At 38.2% G+C, this 25949-nt stretch overlaps 1 protein-coding gene across 2 annotated transcripts in view; it reads left to right on the forward strand.

Moving 5' to 3' along the window:
• The window catches only part of SEM1 (SEM1 26S proteasome subunit), a 90112-nt gene extending 71320 nt beyond the window's left edge, over nucleotides 1-18792 (forward strand). For both annotated transcript variants that reach the window (XM_065542303.1, XM_074035466.1), the window contains 3 exons: nucleotides 2983-3045; nucleotides 4148-4150; nucleotides 17811-18792. In XM_065542303.1, the coding sequence (XP_065398375.1) occupies nucleotides 2983-3013 (31 nt within the window). In that variant the 3' untranslated portion in view covers nucleotides 3014-3045; nucleotides 4148-4150; nucleotides 17811-18792. The remainder of the gene's footprint in view (nucleotides 1-2982; nucleotides 3046-4147; nucleotides 4151-17810) is intronic.
• The last annotated feature ends 7157 nt before the right edge of the window (nucleotides 18793-25949 follow it).

The following is a 25949-nucleotide window of genomic DNA, read 5'->3' on the forward strand; positions in this document are numbered from 1 at the left end:
TGTGTGCAAGCTTTTGTGTGGACATAAGTTTTCATTTCCTCTGAGTAAATACCAAGGCATATAATTTCTGGATCCCATGGTAAGAGTATGTTTAGTTTTGTAAGAATCCACCAAGCTGCCTTCCAAAGTGGCTGTTCCATTTTGCATTTGTATTCATTACAGCAGTGAATGATAATTCCTGTTGTTCCACATCCTCACCAGCATTTAATATTGTCAGTGTTCTGGATTTTGGCCATTATAATAAGTGTGTAGCAGTGTTGTACTGCTGTTTTAATTTGCATTTCTTTGATGATATATGTATGGAATATCTTTTCATATGCTTATTTCCTACTGTATATCTTCTTTGGTGAGATGTCTGTTGAGGTCTTTTGCCCATTTTCAAATCAGGTTGTTTGTTTTCTTATTGTTGAATAGGTGCCTTGTAGGATAACAGTCTTTTATCAAACATGTCTTTTGCAAATATTTTCTCCCAGTCTGTGGCTTGCCTTTGCATCCTCTTGACAGTGTTTTGCAGAGCAGAATTTTTTTTTTGTTATTTTAATGAAGTTCAGCTTATCAGTTATTTCTTTCATGGATCATGCCTTTGGTGCTGTATCTAAAAAGTCGTTACCAAACCCAAAGTCATCTAGAGTTACTCCTGTGTTGTTTCTAGGGGACTTATACTTTTACATTTTACATTTAGGCCTGTGATCCATTGAAGTCAAGTTTTGTGAAGGGTGTAAGGTTTGTGTCTAGGTTCACTGCATTTGGATGTCCTGTTGTTTCAGCATCATGTGCTAAAAAGATGATCTTTTCTGCACTGTATTTGCATTTGCTTCTTTGTCAAATATCAGGTGACTATATTTATTCAGGCATATTTCTGGGTAGTCTATTCTGTTTCATTGATCTCTTTGTCTCTTCTTTTGCCAATACCACATTGTCTTGATTACTATATCTTTACAGGAAGTCTTGAAGCTGGCTAGTGTTTGTCCTCTGACTTTGTTCTTCTCTTGTTCTTTTTTATTGTTCAAAAGCATAGGGAATAAAATGAAAAATTTAACTTCATTTTTAAAAGACCGTATATTTTGATGCCAAATGTGAACAAAGTTGAATAATGAAAAAACTGGAGATCATTCCCAGTTCTAAATAAAGATGAGAAAACTCAGTAGTATATTAAGAGCACGTGACAAAGTGAAGTTACTTTCCGGATTGAGAAGCAATTACAAACACATTGTTTTGGTTTTGTGTCAGGTGGTATCCTAAGATCTGCTCATATATTCATTCAATTCTCACAAGAATAAATTATATGGGTCCCATTATTGTGCCTCGTTTACAGATGAGAAAGTTAAAGTGTTAGGAGATTAAATAAGTTGTTCAAAGTCACACAATTTGTAAGGGCAGAGGAAGGCTTGAATCCAGGAAGTCTGGCTATAGAGTGACACTCCTACCACTAGTGATAAGACACTATTACCACTAGTGATATTGTTTTTTATGACAATAGATTACTGGAAGAAACCAGAGCATATATCTCAATAGTAATGAAAAAGAGATGTGATAACATTCAGAATCCACTCCTGAATTAAAAAGAAAGTGCTTACACTAGGAGAGAAGGTTATGTAATTCTTAATATTATAAAGAATATTTATTACTATGGGGAAATATTAATAATGGATTGCTGAGTGAAAAGGAGATATAGTGTATAAAATCATATTTTAATTAAATTACTATATAGAAAATATATTAGAAAGATATGTCAAAGTTAATAATAAATGGGGAGATTATAAGTGATTCTATGTCCCTTCACTCGACCTTTTCTGTATTTTCTGAGTTTATTGTAAATGCATTTATTTTGTAATTTAAAAAATACATATTGTTTAAAAAGCAAAGATTGCCCAAAATATGGTAGATCAAATGTAAAGTAAGAATTAGAAATCCCAAATAGACATTCATAGAGTATCCTTTGAGTTTCTCCAACAATAAGAGATTGTTTTGTGCCCCAGAAGGCGGGAGGGAATTTGTGGCACCATATGAAAATGACAGAGCAGAGCAAGTGTGGAAGCTATGAAGGAAAGTACCAATTAAGTTTGAATTCTTAACTTTGGTCTTCTCTGAAAGGAGCTGAGAAAAGTCTTCATCACAAATCATCTTGAAACTGGTAGAATGGAAGAACGACGCGAAGAAAGACTCATCAATAACTGAGTCTAAAAACAATACCATGTAAGATTATTTAAAATTAGCAAACAATGGCTTGACCAAATCCAGCCATCAAGTGCAGGCAGCATCTGCTAACTTGTTGTTCATTGGTAGCCATTAGCTCTGTGACAGGGTTGCTCTAGAAGTACACAAATGAGCTCGCCATTCTCCTTGGAAGCTCAGGGAAGGTGAGGGTGGACAGAGAAGAGGAAGGCTGTTGAGTCAGTGAAAAAATTCTGAGTAAGTTCAACAAACAGAGGCAGCCCAAGGTGCATATCAGGAATCAGAATAAGAATTAGCCAGGGTGATAAGAGGGAAGAAGATGACAGCTAGTGAAGGGGAGTGCTTGGTTCAAACAGAGGCCATCTGTCCATACCCAACTGATTCACAGGCAGCAGAACAATCGGACTAAAGGGCAGCCATTGGATAGGTGTCTCTTTCATCTTATGCAGAAGCACATTATCTTAGCATTTAAACTGAGAGTGAAGTGGGCCCCTCATTATACTTTGCCAAGAGTCCAATATCCTAACATTAAATGGAAAATAGAATCAAGCACATCATCTGTTGGCATAAAAATGAAGTTTAAAGAGAAATATAAACAGAAAAGCATGACTTTCCAGCAATGAGAAGCATCTCAAGAGAAAACAATTTATATAATGAAAGTTGTAAGTACATACACATATTAAAAGCACCCAGACACCTTGCTTGTATTGGCTTCAGGTTATGAATTGAAGAAGACTGCAAAAGCTTGGAACACACCATTTGAGTGCTTCAGAGCTGAAACGAGAAGCGCATTCTATTTTTGACCAGGGATATGGGAAACGTGTCAATCTCTGTGTGAGGGTGAAGAACACACTGAGAGTCAGAAGAGACGTGTGAGTAATGCCACTGACATTTAAAAATCTTTTTCTGGGTCTAAGTATACCCTGGCGACTTCATGGCTTCCTGATAGAAGCAACACAGTCATACATACCCTCTCTACAACAGATCACTTCCTCAGCACCACTAGCCTAGGGACTATGTGGGGAACCAGGGACAGTGGCTAACAATAGCCTTAAACTCTCTGTTTCTGAGTCAGACACAAGTAGAATTCTGAATCATACGTTCTTTTTCCTTTTGTTCCTCCTTCCACTCAGAGAATACTTGCCTCAATTTTAAGGCGGTATCTCCATCTTCCACTGAGTCAGATGCAGAAATTCAGATCCTTCTCATCTTTGCAACATGCTATACCAAGTGGACTTTACCATGAGTAACAGACCAATCCAGTGAATCTCCAAAACCCACAGCAATAACAGACACCATGTAAAACAGAGAGGAGTGTTGTCTCCACCCAATCCCAGTTCTGAAGTCTTCATTTTGTGGCTTCTTTCACTAACCACATTTCTTTAAACTTAATCAGAGCTAACCCTTCCCTAATTGGACTCAGACAAGTTACTTGAGCACTGGACACAAGACCCAGAAAGAATTCAGGGCTGTGAACAGCTGATTATAATTTCCTGTGGTGATTGAGACACACACATGCAGACACACACACTTTAGAGATCCTGGTTATACATGTTACTTAGCTATTCTTTATCTAATTGATGAGTAGGCCTTCCTGAGGGAAAAGGAAAGGGAGTTTCTTGGGTTTTTCTCCATTTCTAACTTCACTGAAGAGTTCTTGGTGGTAACCGTGGGTTGCTCACCATGTCCTGTGGATTTCTCCCACAGAGTGACTTAACAAGGTACAGATTCTGCCTTACCACTCTAGTAACGTTGCTCATGATGACCCAGTCACCATGACTTTCCCTTTGTCAAGTTCTTTTCTTTTTTTTTTTTTTCAGAGTTTTACTCTGAAACTCTGACCAGGAACCAGGAGTTATAAGCCCTTCTTTTGACTTCTCATAGGTGCCTTGTGCTCTGATTGCAACACTCACCTTGCTTCACCTTGTGTTATATATACTCCTTGACATTCTTATATTGCACACCTTTCTAGATGGTAGGAACCTGATGCAATGCCAACAGTCTGTTGCACTGAATTGATTTAATTTGGTTCTGAACCCAGAGGCTTGCTAAAATTGTTTGGTTTTCTTAAAAAAGACATCGATTCTTTTAATAAAACAAGAGTATATTATGGAAAAATTAGAAAAATGCATAACTACAAAATGAAAACACCCATTATACCACCAGTTAGAGACAGACTTGCTCTCTTTTTGAAGTATTACTTTATTTTTTCCTAAAATTTTAATCAAATGATTTAATTTTTCCAACAAATAATAAATTATACCAAGGTCATTTATAAAGTGATCATTCTCCCTGCTGATTTGAACTGATTTTAACAAATTGAAGTAATTGTTTTTGTATAGCAATATTGGTTGAAATGTCACTTCAGTGATACTAAAAAGGTTGTCAAAAGTAGTTATCTCCACCTCCTTGCCTCTCATTCTAAAAGGTATCGCATACCCACCAGCTTCACCAAGATTGCTCTTTTCAAGCTAGGCAATGCTCTCTATTTTGTTTGTATATTGCTTGAAGTCTCCACAGGATTTAGCACAGTTGACTACCCCTTCCCTGAACTACATCCTTCTGTCTGCTTCAATGCCTGTCTGGTTTTTCTCCAGCCTCCTCAGCTATCTTTTTCCTGTTTCCCTTGCTGCCTTGCTCCTCTTCTGTGTATCCTCCAAATGCCAGTGTCTGGGCATCTTTTTAGGACTCTTTTGCTTCCCTAACATGCTCATTTGTGCCTTGGCTTTAAATATAATCATCGATTATTGCCCAACCTGGATATCTTGAGCCTAACTTATCAGGACACCAGATTTCTGTAGGTTACTGCCTGCTTGTTACTTCCTCAAAACCTCTGATAGACATCTAAAACTTACTATATTTGAAACTTTTGATTCCCCACACCCACCCCCATCCTGGTCTTTCTCCAGTCTTCTTAGTATCATGCACTCAGTTCTTTTAGACCATAACAGGAATTACCCTTGATTCCTTTCTTTTCTTCAGTGTCCCAATTCAATCTTTTTGACTTTTCCTCCAAAACATATCCCAAATTAATTCACTTCTTTCCAACTTCACTATCCCTACTTTATCCTGGTCACTTTCATCTTTCCCAGACTACTCTGATAGGCTCCTGTCTGGGTTGGCCATTTCCATACTGGCTGTTTATAGTTCATTCTACAAATAGAAACCAGAGTGATCTTTATGAATGACAAGTCAGACTGTCACTCTTCTGCTTTAAAACCTTCCAATATTTCTTTATTATACTTAAAAAATAAAGTCCAACTTCTTTATCTTGGGTACAAGGTCCTGCAAGATCTAACTTCTGTCAACCTCACATATGCTTGCCCCCTTTCCTACTGTGCTCCACCCATATTGGCCTTCTTTCTGTTTCTCGACTACACCAAGCCTGATACTTTCTTTGAAAGATTCTTTCCCCTGCATTTGCATGGCTCACTTCTTCTAGCCATTCACTTATCAGATTTAATGTCACCTCCTCAAGTCAAAATTATGCCACCCTACCTGAATTATCTTTATTTTTATTTATTATATAGATAGTGTACGTATCTTGTGTATAATATATATGTATGTATATGACAGAGAGAAAAAGAGCATTGTCTGCCTCTCCGATCAGAATACAAAGAGAAACAGACTCTTGTCTACCGTATTCACTGTTGTATCCTCAGTGACTAGAATGGTACTTAGAGCATTATTTTTAAATAAATGAATGAATGTGACATAGGCTAGAACTTTATTTACACTTGCCTATGCTTTTGTTTTTTCTTTTCTGTTCTAATGATCTACCTATTCTTTCATCGAACAAGTAAACAAATAAAACAGAAATAGAAGACTCCATCTCAATTGCCATAGTTATCACATACGTTTTAATATTTGATAGGGATAGCCAAAGTTCTCCCTTCTTACACTCATTATTCTAAACATTCCTAACTAGTATCGCCTGTTTGTTCTCCAAGTGATCCAAAAACATACTATATATTTCTTTATTTATATATTTATTTATTTATATAAAAACATACTATTTATACTGTATAGTTCAATTTTCATAGGCTCAGCATAAAGACTCTGTGTGTTTCTTGTTAAGTCAGCTAGTTTATATTTTTCTTGCTATTGTGAACAGCCTATTGTCCACACAAGGAGAAGTCATGCATTTAGGTTACCTACCGGGCCTTTAAAGACATTTGAGTTTGCACCTCCTGATATACAGGAAAACTAATACTTGTCCATATTTATTTTCTATGTAATCTTCATAGTGGACTTTTTCATTGGTTTTAGCAGATCTTCAACTAATTTTCTTTACTTTTCTAGGTAGTCTATTATATCATCTGCAAATAACAATCATTTTTTTCCCTTCCCAAGAGTTAAACCCTTTACTCCTTTTCCTCCCTAGTCTGGTTGCATTCAGTAGAAGTACCATAAAAATATTCAATAATGATAAGTATCCTTGCCTCATAATGACTTTTATATAAATGCCTCGAGTCTCCCTATTAATTATGTTGTTGAATGCTGGTTTTAGATAGATTACTATATTAAGAATGACATAGCCTTCTCTCCTAGTTTAAAAGTGCCATATGGTTGTTTCTGATTGCACAATATATAATGCTTTATATTATAATACATTCTCATTGTTGCCATATTTTTATTATTTCAGTATGGAAATCATCCAGGAATGTTATAATATTGCCTTTATCTGATAGGACATTAAATGTTGACTGTGTATCCAATATGTTAAAAACATTGTGCTATTTTTATACTCTGCAAATAAGTAGATTAAAAGGAGATTTAAATGTGGATGTGGTAATCCAACCCCATGTTTAATGCTATTTCACCGCCTACCATCATCTACCAAAGCATTAGATTTGTTGTTACAAAATACCAAAGCAAGCAGTTGCTACTCTACATATATGTACTGTGAACCATCATATTTTCTCCCTGTTAGCTATGTCTATTTTTCCTATGACAATTAAAGTTTTTTTTCAATTCCTTGTTGCAATATCTTAAATAATGAGTCCTAACCTGGATGCATATGAGAATTAGCTGAGGTTTGAAATATTCTGATATTTAGATCCTTCCCTAAACTAATTAAATCTGAACTACCAGGAGTGGGTACGAGGCAATTTTATTATTGAAAAGCAACATTCAGCCAGTAGAGTCACTCAGTGTTGAACCAAGCACTTTGCGTCTGGCCCTCCAAGAATTCAAGAAAATAAAAAATCTCTACACCAGCTATTGTCAAACTTTGCTTAGAAATTAAGGGGCAATTAGAAATATCAAGGTGCATTTAAAAATTCAAGGTACAGGATTGGTAAAGGGCAGAGCAAGATGGCAGAATAGAAGGCCCCACTGATTGTCCCCCAACCCCTGCAAACACACTAATCTAACAACTGTCTGCAAAAAAAAAGCACCTTCATAACGACAAAAAATCAGGTGATCACTCACGGTACCTGTTTTTAAAAAATTATTATTATACTTTAAGTTCTGGGATACATGTGCAGAACGTGCAGGTTTTTTACATAGGTATACACGTGCCATGGTGGTTTGCTGCACCCATCAAACTGTCATCTACATTAGGTATTTCTCTTAATGCTATCCCTCCTCTAGTCCCCCCAACCCCTGACAGGCCCCAATGTGTGATGTTCCCCTCTCTGTGTCCATGTGTGCTCATTGTTCAACTCCCACTTATGAGTGAGAACATGCAGTGTTTGGTTGTCTGTTCTTGTGTTAGTTTGCTGAGAATGATGGTTTCCAGCTTCATCCATGTCCCTGCAAAGGACATGAACTCATTCTTTGTTAAGGCTGCATAGTATTCCATGGTGTATATGTTCCACATTTTCTTTATCCAGGCTATCACTGATGGGTATTTGTGTTGGTTCCAAGTCTTTGCTATTGAGAACAGTGCTGCAATAAACATATGTGTGCATGTGTCTTTATAGTAGAATGATTTGCAATCCTTTGGGAATATACTCAGTAATGGGATTGCTGGGTCAAATGGTATTTCTGGTTATAGATCCTTGAAGAATTGCCACACTGTCATCCACAATGGTTGAACTAATTTACACTCCCACCAACAGTGTAAAAGCGTTCCTATTTATCCACATCCTCTCCAGCATCTGATGTTTCCTGACTTTTTAATGATCACCATTTTAACTGGCGTGAGATGGTATTTCCTTGTGGTTTTGATTTGCATTTCTCTAATGACCAGTGATGATGAGCATTCTTTCATACATTTGTTGGCTGTATAAATGTCTTCTTTTGAGAAGTGTCTGTTCATATCATTTGCCCACTTTTGATTGAGTTGTTTGTTTTTTCTTGTATATTTGTTTAAGTTCTTTGTAGATTCTGGATGTTAGCCCTTTGTCAGATGAATACATTGCAAAAATTGTCTCCCATTCTGTAGGTTGCCTGCTCATTCTGTTGATAGTTTCTTTTGCTGTACAGGAGCTCTTTAGTTTAATTAGATCCCGTTTGCCAATTTTGGCTTTTGTTTCATTGCTTTTGGTGTTTTAGTCATGGAGTCTTTGCCCATGCCTATGCCCTGAAAGTTATTGCCCAGGTTTTCTTCTAGAGTTTTTATGGTTTTAGGTCTTACGTTCTGGTTTTAACTTTATATCACTGAAAGAGGCACTGAAGAGGTAGGTAAAACAGTCTTGAATCACCAACACCACCCCTCCCTCATCCTGAGGCAGCAGTGGCATGGTGAAGAGAGCTTTTCTGTGCACTGGGCAGAGGGAGAGTGCAGCAATTATGAGGCATTGAGCTCAGTGCTGTGCTATTATAAAAGAAAAAAACTAGATGAAACTTAGCGGGTGCTCACCCATGGAGGGAGTATTTAATTCAGCCCTAAACAGAGGGGAATCATTGACCCCCAGCAGTCTAAACTTGAGTTCCTACAAGCCTTGCCACCATGGGCTACAGTGGCAATCTAGGCCACCAGGACTACAACTCCTAGGCAAGCCCTAGTGCTGAAATGGGCCCAAAGACAGTGACAGTGGGCTAAGCAGGGCACGTGACTAATGACACATTAGTCAGGGGAAGCTAAGGGAGTCCTGGCATCACCCTTCCCCTAACCCCAGGCTGCACAGCTTGTGACTCCAAAAGAGACCCTTTCCCTCCACTTGAGAGGAGATGGAATAATGGGGAAAACTGTTTTGCATCCTAGATAAGCTCAGCCACAGCAGGATAGGACATCAGTCAGAATCATGAGGTCCACTTTCCAAGCTCTAGCTCCTGGACAACATTTCTATACATACTGGAGACCAGAAGAGAGCCCACTGCCTTGAAAGGAAGGACCTAGTCCTGGCAGGATTCGTTATGTCCTAACTAAAGAGTCCTTGGGCCCTGAATAACCAGCAGCACTACCCAGGTATCGGTGAAGGCCCTGGGTGAGCCTGAGACTTGCTGCCTTCAGGTGAGACTCAGCCTATTCCCTGCTCTGGTGGTTAGGTGGCAAGATGCCTTCCACATGAAAAAAAGAGGAGGGAAAAGTAAGCGCGACTTTGTCTTGCACCTTAGGTGCCACCTTGGCTACAGGGGATAGAGCACCAAGAGGATTCTCAGGGTCCCCAATTCCAGGATTGGCTCTTGGATGGCATTTCTGGACCTGCCCTCAGCCAGAGGGGAGCCCATTCCCCTGAAAATTGAATCCCAAACCAGGCAGCATTCACCACAAGCTAACTGAAGAGCTGTTAGACCCTCAAGGAACATCAGAGGTAGTCTGGCAGTACTCCTCATGAGCCTATGGTAGTGGTGGTCACAGGGTGAGGCTCCTCTCTGTTTGGAAAGGAGTGGGAAGAGTGGGAAGGACTGTGCCTTGTGGCTTGAGGGCCAGCTCAGCTGCAGCACATTAGAATATCATGTAGAATTCTAAGGTTTTTTTTTTAGTTCTTAACTCCCAGATGGCACTTCTGGACCTGCATGGGGAGTGGAGGAACTCACCACCCTGAAAGGAAGAACACAGGCCTGGCTGGCTTTACCACCTGCTAAGTGTAGAGCCCTAGGGCCTTAAGCGAACATAAGCTGCAGCCAAGGAGTGGTTATAGTAAGCCTTGGGCAACACCCAATGCTGTGCTGACTTCAAGTCTGACCCAGCACAGTGCTAGTGGTGGTGGCCACAAGGGTGCTTGGGTCACTCCACTGCCAGCTCCAGGTGGCTCAGAACAGAAAGAGAGGCTCTGTTTGGGAGAAAGTAAGGAAAGAGAACAAGAGTCTCAATCTAGCAATCCACAGAATTCTTCTAAATCTTATCCAAGACCATCAAGGCAGTACCTCTATGAGTCTGGAGGAACCACTGCATTATTGGGCATGGGGTGGCCCCTGAAGCACATACAGCTTAGATCACAACTCCCTAGTCCTTCTGAATATATGGAAAGCCTTCCCAAGGAGGATGGGTACAAACAAGCCCAGACTGAGAAGACTACAATGAATACCTGACTTCAATGCCCAAACACAGACAAATATCTACAGGTGTCATGACTATCCAGGAAAGCATGACCTCACCAAATGAACTAAATAAGGCACCAGGGACCAATCTTGGAGAAACGGATATGTGACCTTTCAGACAGAGAATTCAAAATAGCTGTTTTGAGGAGACTCAAAGAAAAATCAAGATAACACAAAGAACGAATTCAGAATTCTATCAGACAAATTTAATAGAGATTGAAACAACTAAAAAGAATAAAGAAGAAATTCTGGATCTGAAAAACGCAATTGGCATACTGAAAAATTCATAAGAGTCTTTTAATTGATCAAGTAGAAGAATCAGTGAGCTTGAAGACAGGGTATTTGAAAATACAAAGTTAGAGGAAACAACAACAACAAAAGAATAAAAAAGCAATGAAGCACACCTACGGGATCTAGAAAATAGCCGCAAAAGGGCAAATCTAAGAGTTGTTCGTCTTAAAGAGAAGGTAGAGAAAAAGATAGGGGTAGAAAGTTTATTCAAAGGGATAATAACAGAGAACTTCCCAAACCTAGAGAAAGATACCCATATCAAATATAAGAAGGTTATAGAACACCAAGCAGATTTAACCCAAAGGACTGCCTCAAGGCATTTAATAATAAAACTCCCAAAGATCAAGGATAAAGAAAGGACCCTAACAGCAGCAAGAGAAAAGAAACAGACAACATACAATGGAGCTCCCATATGTCTGGCAGCAGACTTTTCAATGCAAACTTTACAGGCCAGAAGAGAGTGGCATGACATATTTAAGTGCTCAAAGAAAAAGAAAATTAACCTAGATTAGCGTATCTGGTGAAAATATTCTCCAAACATGAAGGAAAACTAAAGACTTCCCCAGACAAACAAAAGTGTAGCGATTTCATCAACACCAGACCTATCCTACCATAAATGCTAAAGGGAGTACTTCAGTCAGAAAGAAAAGAACATTAATGAGCAATATAAAATCATCTGAAGCTACAAAACTCACTGGTAATAGTAAGCACAAAGAAAAACAAAGAATATTGTAACACTGTAATTATGGTGTGTAAACTACTCATATCTTAAGTAGAAAGATGAAAAGATGAACCAATTGAAAAAAATAACTAGAACTTTTTAAGACATGCGCAGTATAATAAGATATACATAGAAACAACAAACAGTTAAAAAGTGGGAGGATAAAGTTAAAGTGTAAAGCTTTTATTTGTTTTCTCTTTGCTTGTTTATGCAATCAGTATTAAGTTGTCATCAGTTTAAAATAATGGGTTATAAAATACTATTTGCAAGCCTCATGGTAACATACATGGTAACATACGATGGCTACAAAAAAATAAAAAGCAAGAAACTAAATTATATCACCGGAGGAAAAAACTTTCACTGAAAGAAAGACAGGAGGAAAATTAAAAAGGAAGAGAAGACCACAAAACAACTAGAAAACAAATAACAAAATGGCAGGAGTAAGTACTTTTTTTTAATCAATAATTACATCGAATGTAAATAGACTAAATGTACCCAATGAAAAGATTCATTGATCTGTCACCTACAAGAAACACAAATAAAGACAACTATAAAGACACACATAGACTGAAAATAAAGGGAAGAAAAAAGATATTCCATGCAAATGGAAACAAAAAAAAGAGTAAGAATAGTTATATCAGACAAAATAGATTTCAAGACAAAAACTATAGGAAGAGACAAAGAAGGTCACAGTATAATGATAAAGGGGTCAATTTAGCAAGAGGATATAACATTTTAAGAGGACAATAAAGTTGAAAACCTAGAAGAAATGGTTAAATTCCTAGATGCATAAAACTTACGAAGATTGAACCATGAAGAAATCCAAAACTGGAACAGACCAATAACAAGTAATGAATTCAAAGGCATAATAAAAAGTCTCTCAGTAAAGAAAAGCCCAGGATCTAATGGCTTCACTGTTGAATTCTATCAAACATTTAAAGAAGAACTAATACCAATTCTACTCAAATTATTATGAAAAATAGAAGGGAAGGGAATACTTCCAAACTCATTCTATGAGGTCAGTATTGCTCTGATACCAAAATCAGAGAGATACATCAATAAAAGAAAACTAACAAAGGGCTAATATCCAGAACCTACAAAGAACTCAAACAAATTTATGAGAAAAAAACAAACAACTTCATCAAAAAGTGGGCAAAGGATATGAACAGATATTTCTCAAAAGAAGACATGCATACAGCCAACAGGCACATGAAAAAATGCTCATCATCATTGGCCATCAGAGAAATGCAAATCAAAACCACAATGAGACAGCATCTCACACCAGTTAGAATGGCAATCATTAAAAAGTCAGGAAACAACAGGGGCTGGAGAGGATGTGGAGAAATAGGAACACTTTTGCACTGTTGGTGGGATTGTAAACTGGTTCAAACATTGTGGAAAACAGTATGGCGATTCCTCAAGGATCTAGAAGTAGAAATACCATATGACCCAGCCATCTCATTACTGGGTATGTACCCAAAGGATTATAAATCATGCTGCTATAAAGACACATGCACATGTATGTTTATTGCGGCACTATTCACAATAGCAAAGACTTGGAATCAACCCAAATGTCCATCAGTGACAGACTGGATTAAGAAAATGTGGCACATATACACCATGGAATACTATGCAGCCATAAAAAAGGATGAGTTCATGTCCTTTGTAGGGACATGGATGCAGCTGGAAACCATCATTCTCAGCAAACTATCGCAAGAAAAGAAAACCAAACACCACATGTTCTCATTCATAGGTGGGAATTGAACAATGAGATCACTTGGACTCTGGAAGGGGAACATCACACACCAGGGCCTATTATGGGGTGGGGAGGGATGGCATTGGGAGTTATACCTGATGTAAATGATGAGTTGATGGGTACTGACGAGATGGTGGGTGCAGCACACCAACATGGCACAAGTATACATATGTAACAAACCTGCATGTTGTGCACATGTACCCTAGAACTTAAAGTATCATAAAAATAAATAAATAAATAAAACTAACTACAGGCCAATATCTCTGATGAATATTGATGCAAAAACCCTCAACAAAATACTAGCAAATCAAATTCAACAAAACATTGGAAAGATCATTCATCATGACTGAGTGGAATTTATCCCTAGTATTCAAGGATGGTTCAACATATGCAAATCAATCAATGTGATACATCATATCAACAGAATAAAGGATTTAAAAACCCATATGATCATTTCAACATCCCTTCATAATAAAAATATTCAAAAAACTGGATACAGAAGGAATATACCTCAACATAATAAAAGCCATATATGGCAAAAGCAAATTAAGTGTTCATTAACAGATGAATCAATAAAGAAAATGTAGTACTCACATACAATGTAATACTACTCAACCATAAAAAGAATGAGATTCTGTCATTTGCAACAACATAGATGGAACTGGAGGTCATTATGTTAAGTGAAATAAAACAAGCACAAAAAGACAAACTTTTCATATTCTCATCTATTTGTGGGATCTAAAAATCAAAGCAATTGCACTTATGGACATATAGAGTAGAAGGATGGTTACCAGACGCTGAAAAGGTTAATGGGGGGTTGGAAGGGGTGGTGGAATGGTTAATGTGTACAAAAACAATTAAAAAAAAGAATGAGTAAGACCTAGTATTTGATACCATAACAAGGTGACTATAGGCAAAAATAATTTAATCACACATTTTAAAATAACCGAAAGTGTATAACTGGATTATCTGTAACACAAAGGATAAATGCTTGAGGGGATGGGTCCTCCATTTTACATCATGTGATTATTACACATTTTTTGCCTATATCAAAACATCTCATGCACTCCATAAATATATACACATATTATATACCCATTAAAAGTTAAAAAAATTATGATGACCAGGTCACACTTAAAGGCAAATAAGGACCTCTGTGGCGTCAGTCTTATTTGGCACGCCACATGTAAACCCAAAAGGTAGCCAAATTTAAGAACTGCTGTTCTACACTCCTGCAAATCAAAGTATGGTCTGTGGTTCAGCAGCATTGTTATAACTTGGAAGCTTGTGAGAAAAACTGATCTCAGATTTATCATATATGCAGATGACTTTGTTACATTAAAGTTTTAGTAGCACTGCTTCCGCAAGGGGTTTCAGCCTTGTAGCTTAGATTCTAAACTTTGAGACTTGTTATTTTGCTTACGATTTTAATTCACATAGTGGGGATCAGTGACAACCCTAGGGAGTAATTCCAAAGATTTGTTTCAAAAAAGCATCTGGACTTTTCAGGAAGCCACATGTCCCTGCAGGGATGTCATTTCATCCCTTTTGCTCTTGCTAACTTTATTTTTACGTTTTTGTTGTAGTTCTTTCATTTATTTTGTTCCTGGTCTTGCACATGTTTGGTGACTGCAACAGGTTGAGGGAAAATATGATGCTAAGTGAGATGTGAGGCAAGTGAAAGCCTTCATGCACTTAATCTAAAAATGAAACAACACCCTATATATAAAGTGTGAATTGCTTGTAGATGCGCTGACACCCTGAGGTGTGGGAGGAGAAGGAGGCAGTAACCACAGTACTCACCTGAGCAGGCTGGCTCAGCTCCCTGTTGAAACAATGGGATTCCCTAATGGCAAAATCACACCTGAGCCTCCTCTAACACTCCAAAAGCAGCAACCTCTTCATGAGCAGGGGGAGTTGTTCTTCAAGAAGCATAGAGTCCTGATAAATAATATTTTCATTTAGGTTGAGTCAGTCATTTAGCATTGAAATAGCTTTCTAGATATAATAGGTATTTTTAGAATTTGCATTAATTCTGTCAGCATTATGGCTAAGAAATGGGCTTAGCAATAGCTAGTAGAAGATTGGCTAAAAGTCTACAAGGATTTCTCCTTGCTTTTAGAATCTCCCTATCTCCCCAGTTGCAGCCCCAGGTTTGTCCTGTGTCCATGTGACCTGTGTAAATGCCTTACACCTTACATCCCTTCCTTTATGCATGTGTTGGGAGTCCCAACACATGTCCCAAACACATGCATAAACTGGGAATCCCCTGTGCCCCCTTTCTAAGAGTGTCTCTCCTAGCTAATAGTGGAATGTTGGAAGGGGACATCCTGAAAGACTCAGCATAATTACTAATGTGGCTAATATTTATCAGGTCCTTTCAATGTGCCAAGCACTTAACAAGCATTATTTCATTTCATTCTCATAACAATTGTCTGAATTTAGTATTACTATTTTTATCCCCATTTTGTAGAAGAAAAAACTAAGTAACTGACCTCAGATCCCACAGCTATTCAAAGTCAAACCTGGCGGGATGCAAACTCAGGCATTCTGTCCCCAGAGCCCATGCTCTGACCCACTTGACCCACTACACTAAAATAGCTCCCTAAATGAGACTCTCTTGACAAAATGGGGAACTTAAACTTGGCTTATTATGAAAACCCTAAGCAAGAAATTTTAGACTAATACAATGTACTCCCATATGTCTACCACCTAGATTTAGCAACCATTAACTTTTCGTCTTATTTATTTCATCCATATTTATTTTTACTGAGTCACATAAAAGTAAATTTTAGATCTTCTTATATGTCACCGCTTTAGTAGATAGAATGGTGGTTCCAAAAACGTATAGCCATGCCCTAATCTCCAGAACCTATGAATATTACCTTATATGTTAAAATATGGTATATTACCTTATTTGGAAAAGGGGTCTTTGCAAAAGTAATTAACTTAAGAATCTTTAGATGAGGAGATCATCCTGGCTTATCCCAGTCAGACCTACATCCAGGGATAAGCATCCTTGTAAGAGAAAGCCAGAGGGACATTTGACATACAAGTTCCTTGGCAGCTGTGAGCCAAGGAATGCCAGGAGCTAACACAAGCTGGAAAAAGCAAAGATAGATTCTCCCCTAGAGCCATCAGAAGGAGCACAGTCCTGCCAACATCATTTCAGTCAAAATTCTAGTTTCTAGAAGTTTGAGATAATAAATTTCTGTTATTTTTAAGCCACCAAGTTTGTAGTGATTTATTACAGCAGCCCTAGGAACAAGTACAACCTTTCAATGATTGAGTATGCATCACCAACAAAATCAGGATAGTCTTCTATATATAGACAATAAAATGATCATATCTAGCAAAAGTAACATGAATTCATATATATTTATATAAAGAAGTATATACAAATATATATTATAAACAAGTACATATTTTGTATAAAATAATATATTTATATAAACAAGTATATACTTATATATAAATATATTTATAAGTAACATATACAATATATACATATAAATATATGTTATATGTATCTATACAAATTTATATATTTAATAAATTTATATATTTAAATATATTTTTATTTTATTTATTTTATTTATAATTAATTTATATATTTAATATTTAATATATAAATTAATGTAATTTAAATATATAGATAGAAGAAAAAGAAGATGATTCAATTCATTATTATAAGGAATTGGCTCATGCAATCATGCAATTATGAAGGTGATGTCCTACAATCTGCTCTCTACAGTTGGAAACCCATGAAAGCTGGTGGTGTGGTTTAGCCTGAATCAGAAAGCCTGAGAAGCAGGAAAGTCAATGTTAAAGTTCCAGGATGAATCTGAAGGCTTGAAAACCAGAGAAGTTGATGGTATAAATCCTAGTCCCAAGGCAGGGGAAGACTGATGATCCAACTCAAGCAGGTAGACAAAGAAGAGAAAATGTTTCCCTTCCTTTGCTTTTTGTTCGTTCAGGCCCTCAGTGGATTGATGATGCCTACTCACATTGGGGAGGTCAGTCTGCTTTACTGAATCCAGCAATTCAAATGCTAATTCTATCCAGAAACACCCTCATAGACATACCTGGAAATAATGTTTAGACAAATACCTGGCACCCTGTGACTCAGATGAATTGAAATAAAATTAACCATCACAGATGTCAAGACTGGACTGACCCCAAAGCATTCGTATTCCATGCAGAGCTCACTGTGGCTGGAATTTCACCTTTTGAAATGTCTGTATTTATGTAAGTTTTCCCTGCTTACTTTGAAAATGCCACGTTTCTAGACAGGTGCATTACATGACTAGCACAGCGGTATTAATTGATTTCTTGATCTACATGGCTTTTCCACCGATCAGATGGTCAAAGGGGATTTGAGGCTAATAGGTGTTTAACAAAGAAAACCTTCACCTACTTTCTAATTTTTCCAAGGCTGATGCAATGAACTGGAGGAATAGAGGGGAGAATTGCCAATACTCAGGAGTCAGGCTTCACATTGATCATGCAGCTAATAAGAAAGAAGGCAAAGGTGCCAAGCCCCTTGCCATATGAGAGCTTCCATTAACTTTAGCAGAAGATAGAAAGGAAAGTAATACTACTATTTAGAAACTGCCACTGATGTTTCTTGACTTCTCCTGAGTCGACTAGTATTTTCCCCTCAATGATTCAAATACAAGAGAAATTTTTCTCATCACTCTGTGTCTCAAAGCTCTGAAATAAGGCATCCTTTCCTGTCTTTTATTTGATTTAAGGCCAGCTTCAAGCATTTATTGAACTGATTAGCACATTAGTTTTATTATTTTTTTCCATGTCCTTTTATGTTCTGGTGAGTTTATTAGGTGAGGCCAGTTTCCTTCAGAGAATTTAATCCAAAGGCCTTTACTAGAAGGCTGGCATGTTTCCTTTTCTCATAAAGATAAGGAAACATCAATAGGCATAACACATAGCAGAATGTCTAGCCTAAGTTATGGAAAAGGCTCCATCCCATGCTCCCTGGTGAGGCTGACTTCACACTTACTGGCTTACTTCTCCCAGTACTTGGTTTAGACAAGTAATCCCCTCTGGGGGTGACTGGTCATGTTTCTTTGTTTACTCTGAGGGTCATTTTGCCACTAACAGCTATACTGGCTCTATGCAGAACTTCAAACCTGAGCCTGTCTACCTGAGCTACAGGGAAGAAGAAGCTACAGAGTTCCCTTTAATAAGACATCAGCAATATGTTTAGTGGCTAGGGAAGATGGGTCACACTTAGGAATACATGGTGAATCTGTTTTAAAAGAGAGAGAATCCAAATGTATTGTACTCCTAATCAGAGGTCCCTAGACTCCAAATCCATTTCCTAATACAGTTTCTCAAGCTTTTTATTTCAATAATGTATGTATTTGGTAATGTCTGATGAATACTTATACTTCATTTTTTTGTTGTCCACTCGTTCATTAACATCTGCAGCGGTGTCTTGGATGGAGGGCGAACTGGAGAAGCACTGAAAAGGAAAGAGAGTGATATTACAAAGTCCCTGAAGTTGGAAACACACAAGCAGCCTGAACACACTTCTGTCCTCACCAGTGGAAAAAGCTCAGCTGCTCTTTCATTTTGCTTCTACATTCCCCAAACCCCAGGCTGCCCTACAATCCTTTTTTATCTCTTTTAAGACAATCTTTTACATTGAGGAAAGATTGAACAAAGGTATTGAATCATCCAGAACAAAATGGAAACTTCCAATTTTGGAATTGTGAAGGCTACCAAAGCTTCACAATTCAACTCATCAATTATGTAGATGCTGCAAAGACTAATTTTTAAAGAGCATTTGATATTGCTTACTTATACTTCCTTATTACTTAACTGCTGCTGGTGCTTATTATCATTAAAGAAAAAGAAAGCAACTTTCAAGTTTTCCTGGACAGCTCTTCCAGGACAATCAATCTACTTCTATTCCATATTTTCTTAATTATAACAAGACATAATTATGTACAGTAGATTCCCATTGGTGGGAACATAATGAAAACAAATTTTATACTGGTCATACTTAGTGTGTTCATGTAAGATGGGTCAAATCTGGAGCAGACCTCAGAGGGTGTCCTGGAAGATGATGACACGTGGAGTGACACCACCAAATCCAACTGCCCCAAAACACAAAGCCCCAAACTGTCAAAATCACTCAACATGTAAATAGATACATACAAATATAAACAGGTAAATAAATAGGCCTCTAAACAGATATGCAAAAATATAAATTAAAAAAACATAACATAGAGTGAGCATAATAGATAATGGGAGGGGAGAGGGATCAAGGAGACTGACTAGATACAAGGAGTACATGTGCCCTCCATGGAGAGGAACCAGAATAGTAAGCAGATACTCACACTTCAAACAGATAATCGAGGAGAGAATTCACGGAAGACATGGGAAGCACCAGAAGTAAGTAAGAAGAGGGTTTGGTACAGCTTGCTGGCAGGGGGCTGAGAGCCAGGAGAGGCTCCCGGGTGCGGGGAAACCCTCAAGGCTCTGAAATGGGTTTTTACAATCTTGGCTGCAAGAGAATCCCTCAACCCACTAGGGCCTCAGGCCTGACACACAGAGGTGCCTAACGATTGCTCAGAGACATTGCTCCAGAAAGGGAACCCCACATGCCTCCAAGCCAAGAGCAGCCTCAGCTGGGCACCATTCTGAGAGTGTAGATACTAGGGATCTACAGACATGGCTGCTGCTGCTGCTGCACTGATTCTAGGAGACAGACGGAGAAGCTGGGTACTCCCATGCACCCCCTGGGAGGGTCCCTACTGCTCTGCCACAGGCTGCTGTTGAGACTGAGATGTGAGTAGACTACACTTGCACTCCCCCTAGCATCTTGCCCACACTGCTTGCCTAGGAGGTCGCCACCCTCCCTGGACCCTGGACCCAGGCCCAAAGCACCATTTGAGTCTAATGCTGGGTTGTGTCCTGCCCTCAGGCTAAGTTCAGGCTGCCATGACTGCAGCTGCTGCTAAGGAGGATCAGGGAAAGTAGGCTCACGTATGCATATCTAGAATAATACCACTGTTCTGGAATGGGTGGCATAAGGCTGAGACACAAGTGGACCACACTCCCCACAGCTTCTTGCCCACACTACCTGCTTGGGAGGGTCCTCATTGCCCTCACTGGTTGCAAGACCAAGGTGCCATTTTGAGAGTTTAATGCTAGGCTGCCCCCTGCCCTTGGGCAAAGTTTGAGTTGACATGGCTGCACCTGCCACCCATCTACAGGAAGAACATGGGAGACCAATCTCTCCTGAGCACATTTAGGACGATACCCACTGCCCTGCTACGGGTGGCTGTGGGATTACGGACTAGGCTTCTCAGCCTGTTGCAGCTTCCAGCAACACCAACACAGACTGCTTGGGTCCCGGTGGTTTCTTTTCTACTGTTACTTTCATCACCCACACCACACTAGCTGCCCAGAGGTCTGAGAACCCACCCACATAGCTGGCCCACTGCTCCCACTACTAGCTTCTAAGCAAGCTACCTGGAGGCTAAGAATAAGTCCTCTAGAATCCAGTAACATGGTGCCAGTGTCAACTGCTCTGGGGCCTAAAACAGGCACACTCACTCCACTGCTGCCAACAATAGAGCCCAAAGACTGACTCATGTGCCATCCAACTCCCCGGATAAACTTCACCACAACCTTAGCTAATAGCTATACCTTAAGTCACTGAGGAAATCACAGATATCACTGATCCTGTGTACCGCTGAAGAAGTTATACAAAGACAGCACTACTGCCGGCACCCAAAGCCAAAACCAAAGTATCTTAACAACATACATACATACTTAGGAAAAAATTCTTTCCTACAAAAACAATTTCAAAAAAATAGAAAAAACAACTGCTACACTAGATGTGCAGATATCAATGGAAAGACACAAGAAATATGAAAAAGCAGGGAAATATGATGCGACTAACGGACCACAACAATTGTCTGGAAACAGTTTCCAATCAAGAATTCCTTGAAATGCCAGAAAAAGAATTCAAAATATTAATTTCAAAGAAGCTCAATTAGATGAAAAAGAAATCTGAAAACCAATACAAAGAAATCAGAAAATCAATTCAGTATATGAATGAAAAATTTACAAGAAGATAGATAGTTTGTTTTTTTAAGACACGGTCTTTCTGTGTTGCCCAGGCCAAAGTGCAGTGGTATAATCATGGCTCACTGCAGCCTTGAACATCTAGACTCAAGCAATCCTCCCACTTCAGCCTCCTGGGTGGGTAGGGTGAAGTGGGATGCCAGCCACACCTGGCTAATTTTTTAAATTTTTGTAGAGATAGGTTTCACCCAAGCTAAAATAGGTATCTTTTAAAAAACTGAGCAGAAATTCTAGAAATAAAAGATTCATTGGAGGAAATACAAAATAAGTGTAAAAGCTTCAGTAACAGACTGGACCAAGCAGAGGAAAGAATGTCAGAAGCTGAAGACTGGTCTTCCAAAATAATCCATTCAGACAAAAATAAGGAAAAACTAATAAAAAAGAATGAACAAAGTCTTTGAGACACTGGGACTACATAAAGTTGCTGCACTTATGAGTTACTGGTTTTCCTGAAGGGGAAAAGAGATCAAAAAGTTTATAAACTCTATTTCAAAAAATAATTGATGAAACTTCCCAAACCCTGTCAGAGAGTTAGACAGCTAGATACAGGAGGCTCAGCAATCCCCAGGCAAGTATAAAAAGTACTTCCCTACAGCATGTTATATTCAGAATATCTAATGTCAAAGTGAAGAAAAGAATTTTAAGAGAAAAGCATCAAGTCACCTGTAAAAGAAATGGATAAATTCTGGGAAACATGCAACTTCCTGAGATTGAAGCAGGAAGAAATAGAAACTTCTGAACAGATCAACAATAAATAGCGAGATTGAATCAGTAATAAAAAAAAAAAAAATCTCCCAGCAACAACAAAAAAACCCAAGATCAGATGGATTCACAGCTGAATTCTATCAAACATACAAAGAAGAACTAATAATGATCCTTCTGAAACTATTTTTAAAAAATGAGGAGGGGGAAACTCTTTGTAACTCATTCTATGAGGCCAGTATCATCCTGATACCAAAACCAGACAAGGACACAAGAAAAAATAAAACAAGAAACCAATATCCCTGATGAACACAGGTACAAAAATCCTCAAAGTAACACTAGCAATTTGAATCCAACAGCATAATACACCATGATCAGGTGGAATTTATCCCAGGGATACAAGGATGGTTCAACACATACAAATTAGTTAATGGGACACATCACATAAACAGAACTAAGGGCAAAAAATATATGATAATCTCATATATCATATATTCTGCATCTGGATAGCCACATGGAGAAAAAGTATTTGATAAAATCTGGCATTCCTTTATGATAAAAGTACTCAACAAACTAGACATAGAAGAAACATACCTCAACATAATAAAGGCCATATATGACAAACCCATACCCAACATCATACTTAATGGTAAATGTTGAAAGCATTCTAAGAACTGGAACAGGACAAGGATGCCCACTTTTACCACGCTTATCCAGCACAGTACTGGAAGTCCTCACCAGAGCAATCAGGCAAGAAAAGGAAATAAAAGGCATCCAAACTGGAAAAAAGGAAGTCAAAGTATCCCTGTTTATAGATTTGGTGCTATTATATCTAGAAATCCCTAAAGACCTACCAGAAAATTATTAGATTTGATAAATAAATTCAGTAGTTTCTGTCCAAAATTAATGTACAGAAATCAGTAGTGTTTCTATACAACAATGATCTAGCTGAGAACCAAATTTAAAAGGTGAATCCACTTATAACAGCTACAAAAAAGGAGGAAATACCTAGGAATTGATTTAATCAGGGAGGTGATAGAGCTCTATAAAAAGAATTATAAAACACTGATGAAAGAAGTTGTAGATGATATGAACAAATGAAAAAAACACGCCATGCTCATGGATTGGAATAATCACCATCATTAAAATATCTAACTGTCCCAAGCATTCTACAGATCCTATGCAATTCCTATCAAATTACCAATGACATTTTTCAGAGAATTAGAAAAAAATCCTGAAATTTGTATGAAACCAAAAAAGAGCCTGAATAACCGAAGCAATCCTGAACAAAAAGAACTAAGCTGGAGGCTTAGTAACCAAAGCAGCTTAATACTGGTGTAAAAATAGACACATAGACCGGGCGCGGTGGCTCACGCCTGTAATCCCAGCACTTTGGGAGGCCGAGACAGGCGGATCACAAGGTCAGGAGATCGAGACTATCTTGGCTAACACGGTGAAACCCCGTCTCTACTAAAAAATACAAAAAACTAGCCGGGTGAGGTGGCGGGTGCCTGTAGTCCCAGCTACTTGGGAGGCTGAGGCAGGAGAATGGTGTGAACCCAGGAGGCGGAGCTTGCAGTGAGCTGAGATCCGGCCACTGCACTCCAGCCTGGGCGACAGAGCCAGACTCTGTCTCAAAAAAAAAAAAAAAAAAAAAATAGACACATAGATCAATGGAACAGTAATAAAGACATATGACTACAACAAAATGATCTTTGACAAGTCAGTAAAAATAAGTAGTGGTGATATGACATGCTATTCAATAAATGGTACTGGGAAAGTTGGATAGCCATATGTAGAATAATGAAAATGGACCCATACCTCTGACCACATACAAAAATTAAGTCAAGATGGATTACATAGCTAAACATAAGACCCAAAACTATAAAAATCCTAAAAGAAAACCTAGGAAAAACTATTCTAGACATTGCCTAGGCAAAGAATTTATGACTAAGTCCTCAAAAGCAAATGCAACGAAAACAAAAATAGGCAAACAGGACTTAACTAAACCAAAAAACTTCTTCACAGCAAAAGAAACAATCAACATAGCAAACAGGTAATCTACAGAACAGGGAAAAAATTTTTGCAAACTATGAATCTGACAAAGGGCTAATATCTAGAATCTTCAGGGAACCCAGACAACTCAACAAAAAAACAAACACTGAAAAAAAAAATTGAAAAGTGGGCAAAGGAAATAAACAGACATTTTTGAAAAGAAGACATACAAGTGGCCAAGAAACATGAAAAAACGTTCAGCAGCACTAATCATCAAAGAGATGCAAATTAAAACCACAATGAGATACCATCTCATACCAGTTAGAATGGCGATTATTAAAAAGTCTAAAACCAAAAAATGTTGGCAAGGATGTGAAGAAAAGAGAATGCTTATATACTCTCGGTAGCAATGTAAGTTAGTACAGTCTCTATGGAAAATAGTATGGAGGTTTCTCAAAGAGCTGAAAATAGAAGTACCATTTGATCCCAGTCCCACTACTAGGTATGTACTCAATGGGAAAGAAATTATATCAAAAAGATACCTGCACTTGTATGTCAATCACAGTACTATTTTCAATAGTAGAGATATGAGATCAACCTAAGTGTCCATCAGTGGAGGATTATACGAAGAAAATGTTCATATTTCTTACTCAGCCATAAAAAATAATGAAGACCTTTTTGGGCTGGAGGCCATTATCCTAAGTGAAATAACTTAGAAACTTAACACTTATAAGTGGGAGCTAAACAATGTGTACACGAAGGCATACAGCATGGAGTAACAGACACCTGGAGACTACAAAAGGTGGGAAGGTGGGAGCGAGTTGAGGATTGAAAAATTACCTCTTGGGTACAATGTTTACTATGTGGGTTATGGGTATATTAAAAGCCAAGGCTTCTCTACTATGCAATATACACATTTAAGATATATGCACTTGCACCTCCCAAATACACAAAAATTTAAATAAAAAATTGATGATGGACTCTTAAAAAATGTCATATGACTTGGGCTGGGCATGGTGGCTCATGCCTGTAATCCCAGCACTTTGGGAGGCTGAGGCGGGCAGATCACCTGACATCAGGAGTTCAAGACCAGCCTGGCCAACATGGCGAAACCCTGTCTCTACTAAAAATACAAAAATTAGCTGGGCGTGGTGGTAGGCGCCTGTAATCCCAGGATTACTCAGGAGACTGAGGCATGAGAATTGCTTGAACTTGGGAGGTGGAGGTTGCGGTAAGCCAAGATTGTGCCACTGCACTCCAGCCAGCCTGGGGGATAGAGAGAGACTCTGTCTCCAAAAAAAAAAGAAAAAAAAAAAAAAAGAACAAAACAAAAAAAAAAAGAAAAGAGATGACTCAAAAAATAACCCAACAGTCCACAGAAGAGGATGATGAAAAGTGACGGAAACCGGTAAATGCAATCAAATCCCTTGTGAAATCACCTGTTGAAATCTTTTCATTTTTATGAGATTCAGAAAGGCAATAGGATTTGTCCAAATTCTTAGTTAATACTAAGTCAATTCTGCCTCTGTCACATGGAAGTAGTCATATGCAATATGCAAAAATGGATGTGGCTGTGTTGCCACAATGCTTTACTTACAAAAACAGCCAACAGGTCAGATTTTGTCCTTGGGCTGTAGTTTGTTGACTATTGATAGAGACTCACAAGAAAAAACAATAAGAATTATGACCTTATACTATAAACTTTCCTCCTCTTCAAATAAAGCAATTATCTGTGTGTGTATGTGTGTGTGTGCA

The sequence above is a fragment of the Macaca fascicularis genome, chromosome 3, assembly GCF_037993035.2.
Source record: "Macaca fascicularis isolate 582-1 chromosome 3, T2T-MFA8v1.1".
NCBI lineage: Eukaryota > Metazoa > Chordata > Mammalia > Primates > Cercopithecidae > Macaca > Macaca fascicularis.